The sequence below is a fragment of the Pseudophryne corroboree genome, chromosome 3 (assembly GCF_028390025.1).
Source record: "Pseudophryne corroboree isolate aPseCor3 chromosome 3, aPseCor3.hap2, whole genome shotgun sequence".
In the NCBI taxonomy this organism is placed as follows: domain Eukaryota; kingdom Metazoa; phylum Chordata; class Amphibia; order Anura; family Myobatrachidae; genus Pseudophryne; species Pseudophryne corroboree.
In genome coordinates this window covers 372,941,997-372,954,942 of record NC_086446.1, presented here as the reverse complement: position 1 = coordinate 372,954,942, position 12,946 = coordinate 372,941,997, and the positions used below count along the sequence as shown (strand labels likewise).

Sequence of the window (12,946 nt, the reverse complement as noted above, 5' to 3'; positions counted from 1 at the left end):
ATTAAAGTCAACCTTTAGTAAATGTAACCCTAAGCATGGCTGTAGAGTGCCAGGCCAGGCCCCGAGACTGTAGAGGGTATAATCATGGAGGCGTGGCTATGGCCCTTTAAAGAAATGTAAAAATACTGCATGCACAACTGCGTAGCTGGGTGCCGTGAACTTCTTAGCCAGGGGCAGATCTGTGAAGGGCGGGAGGGAGAAAGTGTGATATCTCCCTCCCCCCACACCTGCACATCCCAACCCTAGTGAAATGTGGCTGGCCAGTTGTATACGGAAGTACTCGGGTATTGTATGGCTGGGGAATGAGGGTAAGATAGAATGCAGTGCAGCAGGAGCTGTTAGGGATTCAGTGAAATTTTGTTGCCTCACTCACCATACTGGAGGCCCAGGAGCGATGCCAGCTGCAGTGATCAGAGACCTGGCTCGCTAGTACAAAGGTTATGGCTAAAACCAAGTTGGAGAAAGGACCTGTGACGTCACCAGGGGAGGTGCTATGGCCAGACAGGGTACCCAAAATTTACCCTCGCGGGCTTGATTTGTTTGCCACGCTTCGGGCTCGGTGGCTTGCTCCGCTACGCTCGCCACCAAGTTACTAAAGAGAGTAGTGGGTGGCGTGGATAGTGAAAATGCTATCCCGCAGGCAAAGCTTCTCCCCCTGACATCAGAGGTCCTTTAGCCGACTTGGTTCTAGCATCTACCCTAGTACAAATAGAGAGCACTGGGGCAGATGTATTAACCTGGAGAAGGCATAAGGAAGTGATAAACCAGTGATAAGTGCAAGGTGATAAATGCACCAGCCAATCAGCTCCAATATGTAAATTAACAGTTAGGAGCTGATTGACTGGTGCGTTTATCGCCTTGCACTTATCACTGGTTTATCGCTTCCTTATGCCTTCTCCAGGTTAATACATCTGCCCATCTGTGTGGCCAACTTCCGTCTCACCCAAAACACCTCCTCTCTTCTGCTAGTACATCCCCTTTTATATAAATATCCACTCCTCTTCAGGACCCCTCCAGATCAGTGCTGAAGTCCTGGGGCCATACCTCAAAGCATAACTGAGGAGGGCTCCTCCCTCGTTGCAGCCCAGGCTTAAGCCTATCATCTGCTGATAGCCCGGGGACTTCCTCCTCTATTTCAACTCTGCTCTGAAGCAGGTTCCAATCAGCAACTCTGCTCCAGTCCCCTCACCCCTTCCCCATCAGTACCACTGCTCCTAAGTATAGGCATCACTCTATACCACAAATACTGTAGCAGAACAGTGCAGAAGGAGTGTACAGTAATTCTTCAGTGCAAAGTTATCTATCAGAAGGGGTGACAATGACATTTATTATGTGATATTTATTATGACTGTATGGCTGACACTGCACAGTGCCCGTTTGGCTGTTTTGGAACTACACATGCAGTCTACCCTGCACCAGTTTTGGCAAGCCCTAACAGCAGCGCTACTGTGGTGGGGCAGGATGCTACTGTGATGGGGGTTATCACAATGGGTGTGGCAATAAATTTATGAAGCAGCACATAATGGGTGTGTAGTTAGTCACTGCAAAGTTCTCTAGCAGGAGGGGTTGCAAAGAGTTTTGCTACTGTATGAGACATTTAGGGATATAATATGACTATAGGAGTGACATGACAGGATCACTGTCTTCTCGTGCACAGTGCTCTTCCTTCAGTAGGCAGTCCAGGAACTACACATGCCAGCCTACTCTGTCACAGATTTGCTGTTACTGCATATTAAAACTGCATCAGAGCATATTGGCGTGTTTAGTGTTACAGCAGCTGGAGTACCACCGGTCGCCTACCCCTGTTCTACACATATCTTGATATGACAATTAGGCTGACATGCTGGGATCAGTGTGTGTGCATGCACAATGCTTTCCTGTATACCTTATGAATGCTTAGTATTAATTATCATTTTATATAGGTAGACATTGTGACTATCAACATTTGACTTGTTGACTGTCAAACGAACTACCCTGTCGACCTCATGCCCATGTCATCATTGTGAATATTTTGAGTACATCCCCTTGTTTAGAGTGGTGATCTCAGTACAAAGTGATGTGTGACAGATTCCATGTTGGTGTGTCTCACAGAATCCAGTTAGTTCACCAGCAGTCAATCTTTTCCAACACGGAAGAGCTTCGGAACATGGCTTCAAGTAGAGACGTTCCACGACCTCTCTCCACGCTTCCTATGTTCAATGTCCGCACAGGACAGAGGACATCTCCAATGGAGCTGTCAGGAGATAGTGCCCGTGTGCCTCTTATCCTGTCCCAGCAGTAAATGTACCGCACTTACCTCATCACTGCTCAACAAGGTATGTAGCGATTGAAGACACACTTACATGTATGTGTACAGTTCAAGGTGTATTTGAAAGACCACTGAAGCAAGTTATAGCTGGGTTCTTTATGTAGTGTAATTTTGCAAAATATGTTATTTTCAGGAGTTTGTACATGTATGAGATCACTAAATGTAGTGCTGGGGGGATGACTTTCCATCACTTAAGAGACAGTTTTATTCTAGGGGAAAAATAAAGTGGTAGAGAATCATAAGGGTTTAATGGCCTATTGCCCCCCTTTCTGTCCCTTTCCTGTTCCTTCACCATTAAAGATTCTGAGCCAGATGATGACACGGGTGCGACATTCTTTGTCATGCAGTTCACTCTTTTATCTCTTCTTCTAAGGCTATATGTATTCAATATCTCTTAGGGAATGAAACACACGTACCCGGGAAGCAGATGTCAGGAGGCTGTCTATGGCACAGGAACACTTCCGGAACAGGAGCAGCTAATAATCCTATTGTAGTGTGTGTGTTGTAACTGCAATATACAGTTATCAGAGCGGCCCAATAAATTTAATGACCTCTCATGCACACTCAGAATACACTCATTAAACTAACCAATCATCCATCTAAACTCTGTACATATGATGCAGAGGTAAAAGAAAATTGGGTGTACAGCACATTGCTCAAAAGATGCGTACACAGAATAATGCATATACTCACCAATATGTCAAGTCTTACACATCTCATAAAGCAACTACAACAAGCATGCATGTCTGGTGTGCTACAAGTCATCATTGTAATCTGGGTGCACTTGCACATGCCCTATAGTAAGTGCCCTTGAGTCCATGGGGGTCATTCCGAGTTGTTCGCTCGCAAGTGAATTTTAGCAGATTTGCTCATGCTAAGCCGCCGCCTACTGGGAGTGAATCTTAGCATCTTAAAATTGCGAACGATGTATTCGCAATATTGCGATTACACACCTCGTAGCAGTTTCTGAGTAGCTTCAGACTTACTCGGCATCTGCGATCATTTCACTGCTTGTCGTTCCTGGTTTGACGTCACAAACACACCCAGCGTTCGCCCAGACACTCCCCCGTTTCTCCAGCCACTCCTGCGTTTTTTCCGGAAACGGTAGCGTTTTTTCCCACACGCCCATAAAACGGCCTGTTTCCGCCCAGTAACACCCATTTCCTGTCAATCACATTACGATCGCCAGAACGATGAAAATGCCGTGAGTAAAATTCCTAAGTGCATAGCAAATTTACTTGGCGCAGTCGCAGTGCGGACATTGCGCATGTGCATTAAGCGGAAAATCGCTGCGATGCGAAGATTTTTACCGAGCGAACAACTCGGAATGACCCCCCATGTCTGTATATTCCGCTTTGCCTACATAAGAATGCTCCTTTACAATCCAGTTCCCCCTCTTGTGCCATAAAGCCATAAAGTGTAGAGGGGGAGTGTGAGCAGGGGGAAGCAATCACAGGCAGCAATATCTGGATTACAACAATCTCTTGATTCCAGTTTGTGATTGTTCCTCCAACTCACTCTCATCTCCTCCCAGGTTTCAGTCGGGTCTATATGAGGAGTAAAAGCGGACACTCCATGAAAAATAGCTACACTGAAAATCCCCCAGCTACAGGTGGGGCAGATTGTTTTTTTCTTGGTGGTAGTGCAGATTTAATATACCACCATATCTATACTGCCTCTACTGTGGGGTTATTGGCAAAAATGATCCAAACTCAAGGTAGCAACTACAAACCATCATGAGAATGGAAATACATTCATTGTGACCAGCAGCCTTACCATGGTTCTACTTTTTTCCTCTTCAGATGTCATCACTAAACCTAAACCTAATAGGTGCTATACCCTTTGACTCCGCAGCTTCTACTTAGGACACTAACTGCAACATCAAAGGAAATGGCATATTGCCTCCATACTGGATATATCATAAAGACAAGAAATGTCTGGTTGCATTAGTTCTCCTTCCCCATTATAACCAGTTCTTCTTTCTATCTCACTCTCCACTGACCACTTCACAATACCTCTCTCTCTCTCTCTTAGTTATATGATTCTCCCCAACCTCTCTTTGTTATAATTTTGACCTGTCCATCAAACTCCTACTTTCTAACCCATATATCTCTCAATGGGAAGCAGTTAGCTTCCCGACGAATGGGGGGGACACAATCCCAGCATCAGTATACCGACGCCGACATCCTGAACGTTCTGACAGCGGGATGCGCTGCTGTCCTGCCGCATCGGTGGTTTGGGGATTAGGTTTAGGCAGCAGAAAGGGGGGTTAGGCTTAGGGTACACGCACAGGAACGTTAGGGTTAGGGACCGGGCCATACAGGGGGAGGTTAGGGTTAGGCACCTAGCGGAGAGGGTTAGGTTTATGCAGTGGGGAAGGGAGGAATAGGCACCTAGCGAGGAGGGTTAGGGTTAGGCACCACTGGGGAAGGTTAGGGTAGGGAAAAGATGAGGGTTAGGGTGCTAAATGGGGGGCTGTCGGGATTATGATGGACGGGGTGCCGCTATCAGTATACTGACAGCCGGCACCCCGTCCATCGGTATATCATACAGAACCCCTCTCAATATCTAAAAACATTTCATATTTTAACATCTCATTCTCTCATTACATTTTTCTCTTTATTTGATATGTAACTCTGAACCCCGATACTCACTTTCGGCATCCCAGCTGTCGGTGATCCGGCGCTGGTCTCCCGAGTGGTATCGGGATTCCGGCGTCGGTTGCGAAGTATTATCCATTGATTTTACAAGTTGCATTAGAAAATTGGTGTAAAGTACAGTATAGTAATACAGTCTGTATTGGAAAAAAAAAAGTACCTACAGGTATGTGAAAGGGCAATGCCTTATTGCTACTCCTTGTATGTGTTGCTTTGGGTGTTTATTAATATCTTATGCAACATCTAAACCTCACAGTCAGCTATAGCAACATTGGCTGCTGCTAGCACAAGAAGGTACAAACTCTGGAAATGAAAGTAACGTAATAAAACAACACACTTACTGTATTTCTAATGTTGTTATAAATTCAGTTAGATTAAATTTTATGCAATTAAAAAAACATTGAAACTTCATTTTTATCTAAATACTGGCTTAGTTTTTAGACTTGGCTTTTGCCTTTTGGAAATATTAGGAGATTACCATATACTCATTTTCCTGCTGCAGGATATTACATACAGTAGCTTGCATAAAGGTGTTACTATCTGGTTGCACATCTACTCAACCATTTCAAGTGTCTTCAAGGAGTTCACTTTAGTATGAGTGCAAAATAACAAAGGGCTTTTTTTTTTAAAGATAAACTAACAAAATTAAAAACAAAATAAGAAAGGCTTGTTGTGCATGTGTGTAATAGAGAGCGACCGTCTCGCACTTTATTACATCCGGACCAGTATGTCACTAAGCAAGACTGCTACAACACAGACAACAATCAAATAGATGGTAATAAATCTTCCATTTATTCATTGTCAAATCCAACCACTACTGCATAGTATATTTAGTAAAACATATTACAACATAATATTTTTGCTGTGTATTTAATGTAATATTACTACATGATTAATTACAACAGTGATGCATGTATTTCCATATTAATATAATACATTAAGGGGAACATTTACTAAGCAGTGATAAGAGCGGAGAAGTGAGCCAGTGGAGAAATTTCCCCATCAACCAATCAGCAGCTCTGTATCATTTTACAGTATGCAAATTATAGATGTTACTTCAGTGCTGATTGGTTCCCATGGGCAACTTCTCCACTGGCTCACTTCTCCGCTCTTATCACCGCTTAGTAAATGTACCCCATAGATATTAAATAATATCCTTTTGAAATATGATGTCACCCATTGTTCATTAATGTATGGCTCAGTTTCTTAACTTTTCTTCTACACAGTGACATTTGTGTATAGAATTGATAAATGGTACCTACCTGTGCCCTTAAATGTTTAATAAACACCATTGTTGCTGCTCAAGTTGTCTAGGTGGTACTGTGGTACTTACGGTAGATGTCTTCCAGACAAAATACACCCATATACATCTTTACATGTTGAATACATTTTGCCAACTAAGAAGAACTAATATAATGTATCTTCATTCTCTTCTAGTGCTTCAAGTTCAGATAGAATTTTATTTTAAACTAAATCAAATCCCCATTAGTGAATTGGTATGTCAGTGGTTTTCCTCTAGAAACCCATATTGTGTACCTATGAATTACTATTCCAGCGGTTCCCTTGAATCCCCTGTCTAATGATGTCTGTTCTATGTATTCCCTCTTACATACTGTACATGTGTTTTTTATTCTGAGTAGGGATCAAGGTGTGGTAGTGTCTCAACATATTACCTCATGTCCTATTCTCCTCTGCATCTTTTTCTTTTGCCCTGGCCTTCCTCCCTTTTCCTTTTTTAGGTTGTTTTGCCTTTGTCTCTCACTGTGTTTCTGTGCAGGAATCTCCTCCATCTTGCTCTTTGTAGCATTCTCTGCCTATTGGCTCTGTGTTTCCCTCTGAATCCTTCTCTCCTCCTGTACACATCTGTAGACCTCTCTTCATATATCGTCTGTTTAGAACTATCTCTCTCCTTGTCTTTCTAATAGATTATCTTTTCTTTCTCTTTACATCCCTTTTCCTTACTGCGTCTTTATTTATTTATTAAGTTTCTTATATAGCGCAGCAAATTCAGTTGTGCTTTACAATTGGAAATAACAATGATATAACAAAACTGGGTAATAACAAACAGTCATAGAGGTAGGAAGGCCCTGCTCGCAAGCTTACAATCTATAGGGGTCTTTCTCCCTATCTCTCTACATCATCCTGTCTTTTGGCAGTAACCTTCTCTTAATATCACCTATGCAGAATGATGCTTCTTTGTATTGCTCCTCTCACTCCTTCTGCTTCGCTATCCTATCCTACTCTCAGCCTGTCATGCTGATTTCTTCTATGCAGCTTTCCTTTTGTAGTACTGTGCCTCACTTTGTGTTATGTAGCCCTTTTTGTATATGTAGACACCTATTTCTCTGTTTCTGCCATGATCTTATCTATCTTGAATCCCTTACACCATGTAGACCGTTTTTTCCCCTGACTCTTCGTAGACCGTTTTTACCTCTGATTCCCTGTAGACCCACACTCCTTTTCACTGTAGACCCTCCTCTACCATATGTACATGCCACTCCCCCAATTTTGTACATCCCCTCTTCAATGTTTTTGTAGGTTGCAAGAAACTCAGATTCTCCACAACTCTCATCCTTTCTCATTTAGACCCTTTATTTTCCTTTTCTCTCTGCAGACCTCCACTTTTCTAACCTAAGAATTTTTGGGGATACCCAATTAGCCCCGGTAATTTACCGGGGCTAATTGTCCTACTTAGCTCAAATAAATCGGCGCAAGATGTGGCTTATGAGGGATTTTATTTCACCTGCCTCAGGCAGGCAAAACCAAATCCCTGGAAACAGCCCTGAAAACGGGGCTGTTTCTACCGAAAGCACACGGGATTCACTGAACCTGCGTGTTTTCGGGAGATAATGTATTTTTTTTTTTACAGGCGACCAAATTGGATATTCTGTAAAAAAAATATCAGTGATTCATCTGCAAAAAGTGCAAAAAAAATGCAATTTTTCGCACATGATATTGTTTTACCTCTAATTGGATACCCTTGCCTCTCTAGTTCTAGCTCTTGCTTGACTCTGTGAACACCCTTCTTCCCTGTGTCTCTCCTGAATCCCTGTGGACCAAGTTTTTCTTGTCTCTTCCTCTTGCCTCCTTCTCTCCTGTCTCTCTCCGTAGATCCTCTCTCCTGAATTCTGAAGATTCCCCTCTTACAAGACTCTATATAGAACTCCCGCCCGCATGTCTCTCAGCAGGTTCCTTCCTTTCTCCCTTTTCTGTAACCCCCCCCCCCACCCCGTCTCTCCTATACTTGTCTTACTTGTCTATAATATGCAGCGCCTTCCTCTCCAAGCCACTATGTTTCTGCAGACCCATTAAGACTTTTCAGACCCTCCCCTTTCTCTTTGTGAATCCCCTCTTCTTCTGTCTCTCCATAAATTCTCTCTCTATAGATCACCTGCTTTCTGTTTGTAACCCCCCCCCCCCCCCCATCAGTCTTTCTTAGCACACTTCTTACATGTTTCTCTGTAAACCTCTGTTCCTGTTTCTCTGTAGATGACTTTGTCCCCTTGCCTCCCTGTAGGACGCATTCTCTGACTCTCTCTCTCCATCATTAACCCTGAGTGGGAGAAAAAATAAAGTTGTAAATTAAAATACATTTGTTTAACCATAATTTGTACCCTCAGCCTGGCCAGCTTTCTATATTGCTATAGACAGATTTTTCTCTCCTTCTCATTAAGATTTTTGTTTACACCTCTCCTCCCGTCTCTCCCTTTGCATCCTGTTTATATAACACCCCACTCATTTCCAGACATACACAATGTTCCCTCTGTATAATGTGACAAAAAGCTTTTTCATTTAGAAGTTTTAATCTAAAGGTCACATATGGAGAGTTTCCAACATGAATAGGCTACAGTGTGTTCTCTATCCCCACCAATGCATCCTGGGACTGTGGGACACATGATGATTTAACCCTTACTTTGCCAGATAATGAACATATAAACAGAATACAATAACAATGCAGTATAATGCAGAAAGATGTGAGTCTCTTCAAAAGCATCAATATAAAGTACTGAAAATCTAAATTATTCAATAGCTTATGTCATTATGGTTTCTGAATGTCTTCAAAGTCTGTTTACTAAAAGGATCATATCATATACAGGGGGACCATCGAGAGAGGTAAAGGGGGGGATTTATCATAGCTTGGAGAGAGAAAAGGTGGAGAGAGATAAAGTACCACCTATTCCGCTCCTGGCTGCTGTGAAACAGAGGCTGTTTTTGAGAAATTACATTTAGGAGCTTATTGCTTGGTAGTTTATCTCTCTCCAGTTTATCTCTCCAAGCCCATAAAAACCAATCAGTTTCTACCTGTCATTTATCTTGCACAGTTTAAAAATGACAGTTAGGAGCTTATTGAATGCTACAGGCCACTTCTACATGTCATCTCTCTTAAAGGTTTGATACATTCATCCCCCATAAATTCTTATGGTATAAATTTTATTGGTATAAAGGTGACTTGGCCAACAGAAGCTCTGTTGTAATGTTCATTTAGCTAGATGTTAATTTAGTTTGCCTCGCACTGCGGCCATGGGTTAAATTCCAACCAGAGCAGTATATGTGTAGAGTTTGTACGTGCTCCCTGTGTTTGCGTAGGGTTTTTTTTTCTTATATATATTAAGGTTAATAATATTAGTTATAGTTATCACATTATCTCCAAGATAAGCCAAGAGTATGTCTTGCAGGTACAATGTTATGACTAGATTCTGAAGCACACACAGCATGAGCCACTTTGGAGTAAATATATGTTTTATTCTGTGTTTTTCCCCCCCACTACTTCTACATAGTCCACCTGGGGTGAATAAAAATGTTACCAGTGTTTTAATTGTAATGTGTTCTATCTGGGTTATAGCGACAGGAAATAAGTGGGAAAATCAGCTCTAGATCAATAGCTCAGTACAAAATGATTTATATGCCTATGCTGAGAGAATATTTTCCTGCAATTACCTGACAGAAGACAATCTTACCTCTGGCAAGGCTTCCTGTAAACAAAAAAATTGTAACTATCTAACTCAAAGAAATTTTTCAACTCCATCACCATGGTTTAGCAAGTAGTATATTTTGCTTTTCAGTTAAACCTATGGAAATCATAAATAATAATTGTATAATGATAATAATTATTATTATTATTTATCTGTTTTTAAGCAGTTCCGGAATCTGTATATACTGTAACTGCAGCCATGTGTTCTATTACCAACAATGCTAAATAAAGATGGTAGGATTGTTCTTTTACCACAAAGTATTATGGGAAGTTGATTGTCAGCTGAGGCCGCCTCAGATTGCAGTGTGTCCATGCAGACAGGGTTTTCAAGGGGGGGAAACTTGAAAAAATAAACAGATGGCATGGCAGACAATTCCAGGATCAGCTCTGATTCTATGTTGCTAACATCAGCTAACAACGCTGTAGGTGGCAGTAGAAAGATGAGTATCTTCAAAGGATTAATTTATCCAAAAAGTCCTGGCAGTAACAGCAGATCCTATTAACTCTTGTATACAAAATGATATTTTCGGAGGATGCTAAATAAAGACAGGCTGAGTTACTTGGGTGCATCCTATACCTGTGTGCAGAGATTTCTTCATCACAGATTCCTGATGGCATTCTACTTCATGCTCAAAACTTCCAATGTTCCATGGCCCAGCCGATGTCTGCCACTGCACAATTCAAACAGTCCTTGGGCTCCTACTTCTGTGCAATCCATGATAAGGATCCTTAGGAAGTCTGTTTTTAATTTTATACAATCCATGAAGTGGGTCCTTGTGCCCCTACTACTGTACAATCCACGCAGAGGGTCTGTGGGCCCCTACTTTTACACAATTCCTGCAGAAGGCTGTGTGGATTTCTGCTTCTATGCAATTCTTCTTACACAGGTCCTGTGGATACTGGTTTTTAAGCAAACTTCTGCGTTAATACCCTTTCTCTATCTTTCTGTTTCCCTTGCTGGCACTGGCTTCTCTCAGAATCTGAGCCCTTTTCATCATCCTCATCTCGTGTCATCACAAGGGGTGGTGCTTAGGGTACAATGCCCCCATTATACCATGTACGACATACCAGAGAGCGATTTACAGGGAGACGAGGAATGTTGTGTGTATGTTCTACCTCTCTTCTCTTGTATAGTATTGTAAACACTCACTGCTTTTGTACAGTACTTAGATGGGTGAGTATTTCTGTGCAGTGCATTGGTGAGCACTTACCTATATGCAGCATACTAGTGAGCACTTACCTTGGTGCAGTACATGGGTGATCGCTTACTTTACTACACTGCATGTGATGAATACTTACCTTTGTGCATTTCACAGTAGAGTACTTTTGCAATTACATGGATAAGCACTTATGTGTACAGTACACAGAGGACCAGTATACAGTTAGCTTCTGTAAAAACGTAAATGAAATAAATATTCACCTGCATACTGAATCAATGGACATGCTCCCCCACAAGCTAAATAAAGAGAAGTGCTTCTCGTGCTAAATACTCAATTCAACTGTTCAAAGGTAAGTGATCCCCTAAGTGTTTTTTTTTGAGCAAGTGAACTGAACAATAGTAACTGCTCACCATGTACTGTACCATACTAAGATGTGCAGTATACAATAAAAGGTGATATCCAGTGGCGTAAGTGCCCGGAGGCAAGATAAATATTGGTGCCCCCCATATATAGATAAATATATGTATGCAGTATATATAATATACTAGATGATTCATCGCACCCTACGGGTGCTCTTCACACCGTCGTAAGGGGCTACGCCCCCTTACCCCTTGCACGGCCTTGTGGCGTGCAATATTTGTATGGTATGGAGTATTACCTCCAATCATAACTGTGTGATTGGTTAAATATTGCACGTACAAAGGGCATGCGATGGTTAAGGGGTCGTAGCCGTTTGCAACAACGTGAACAGCGCACACAGGGCCTGATGAATCACCTAGTAGGTGCTGTGGTTGGGTGAGTGGCGGATGGGGAGGAGACGCGGATTGGGGAAGGGGTCCGGGGTGCCGCAAGCGGGGGAGGGGCGGTTGCGGGGGTGCCGCAGGAGGGGAGGGGCTGGTGCAGTGGTGTCGCGGGTGAGGGAGGGGTGGTTGCGTGGGTGCCGCGGGTGGGGTCCGGAGCCACCGCGGGTAGGGGAGGAGTGGTTGCGGGGGTGCCACGGGTGGGGGAGGGGCAGGTGTGGTGGGTGGGGGAGGGGGTCTGGAGCCACCGTGGGTGGGGGAGGGGCGGGTTCGGTGGTGCCTTGGGTGGGGGAGGGGATGTTGCGGGTGGGGGAGGCGGTCCAGAGCCACTGTGGGTGGTGGAGGGGGTGGAGGGATGCCGCAGATGGGGCCCAGAGGTACTGCGAGTGGGGGAGGGGCGGGTAATGCTTCTCCTGCTTCTCCTCCTGGAAGCAGCAAGCTGCTGTCCTTCTCTTTGGCAGTGGCTCTCCCAAGCAACCACTCACTAGTGTTAGCGCCGGTGTCCCAACGCGCCACATTACAGGGAAGATGCACTCAATAAACTACAGCTTCCAGCAGCCCATAGCGCTGGAATGCTTCGATGCTAAGGACTGCTGGGAGCTGTAGTTTAATCAATGTAGAAGGTGAGAGTGCTGTGCAGTGTCAGTGACACTGCACACCCACTGTACTGCACAGCATTGTTTCCTTTTACATTGATTCAGCGTCTAGACATTACCCACCGCGATATCACCCACTCTATCCGTTACATTAGCCATCTCGGGGCTTCCAGGCCAGCAGTCCAGGTGCTGTGTTGCGGAGTCAGGGCCTCTGGGGATTTGGGCGCGGCTTTGGCGGAGAGGCACTTCTGTGACATCACGCGCAGAGGAGGCTCCGGGGCTCAGACAGTATGCGGTGCAGGGAGGGCTATGAAAGCCTTCCGCTGCGCCGCTTTCATACATATCTATGCCGGTGGCCGCAGCAACTTTTGTTGATGCCGGAGGGGGCAGGCGGACTGGCAGCAGGACATAGGATGCTGCAGTAAAAGGTTTTCTTTCCCCTATCTACAGCTC

At 43.8% G+C, this 12,946-nt stretch overlaps 1 protein-coding gene across 1 annotated transcript in view; it reads left to right on the top strand.

Moving 5' to 3' along the window:
* The window catches only part of SGCA (sarcoglycan alpha), a 46,079-nt gene extending 39,809 nt beyond the window's left edge, over positions 1 to 6,270 (top strand). The window contains exons 9-10 of the mRNA XM_063959901.1: positions 2,092 to 2,315; positions 2,707 to 6,270. Coding sequence (XP_063815971.1) covers positions 2,092 to 2,281 — 190 coding nt within the window. The 3' untranslated portion in view covers positions 2,282 to 2,315; positions 2,707 to 6,270. The remainder of the gene's footprint in view (positions 1 to 2,091; positions 2,316 to 2,706) is intronic.
* The last annotated feature ends 6,676 nt before the right edge of the window (positions 6,271 to 12,946 follow it).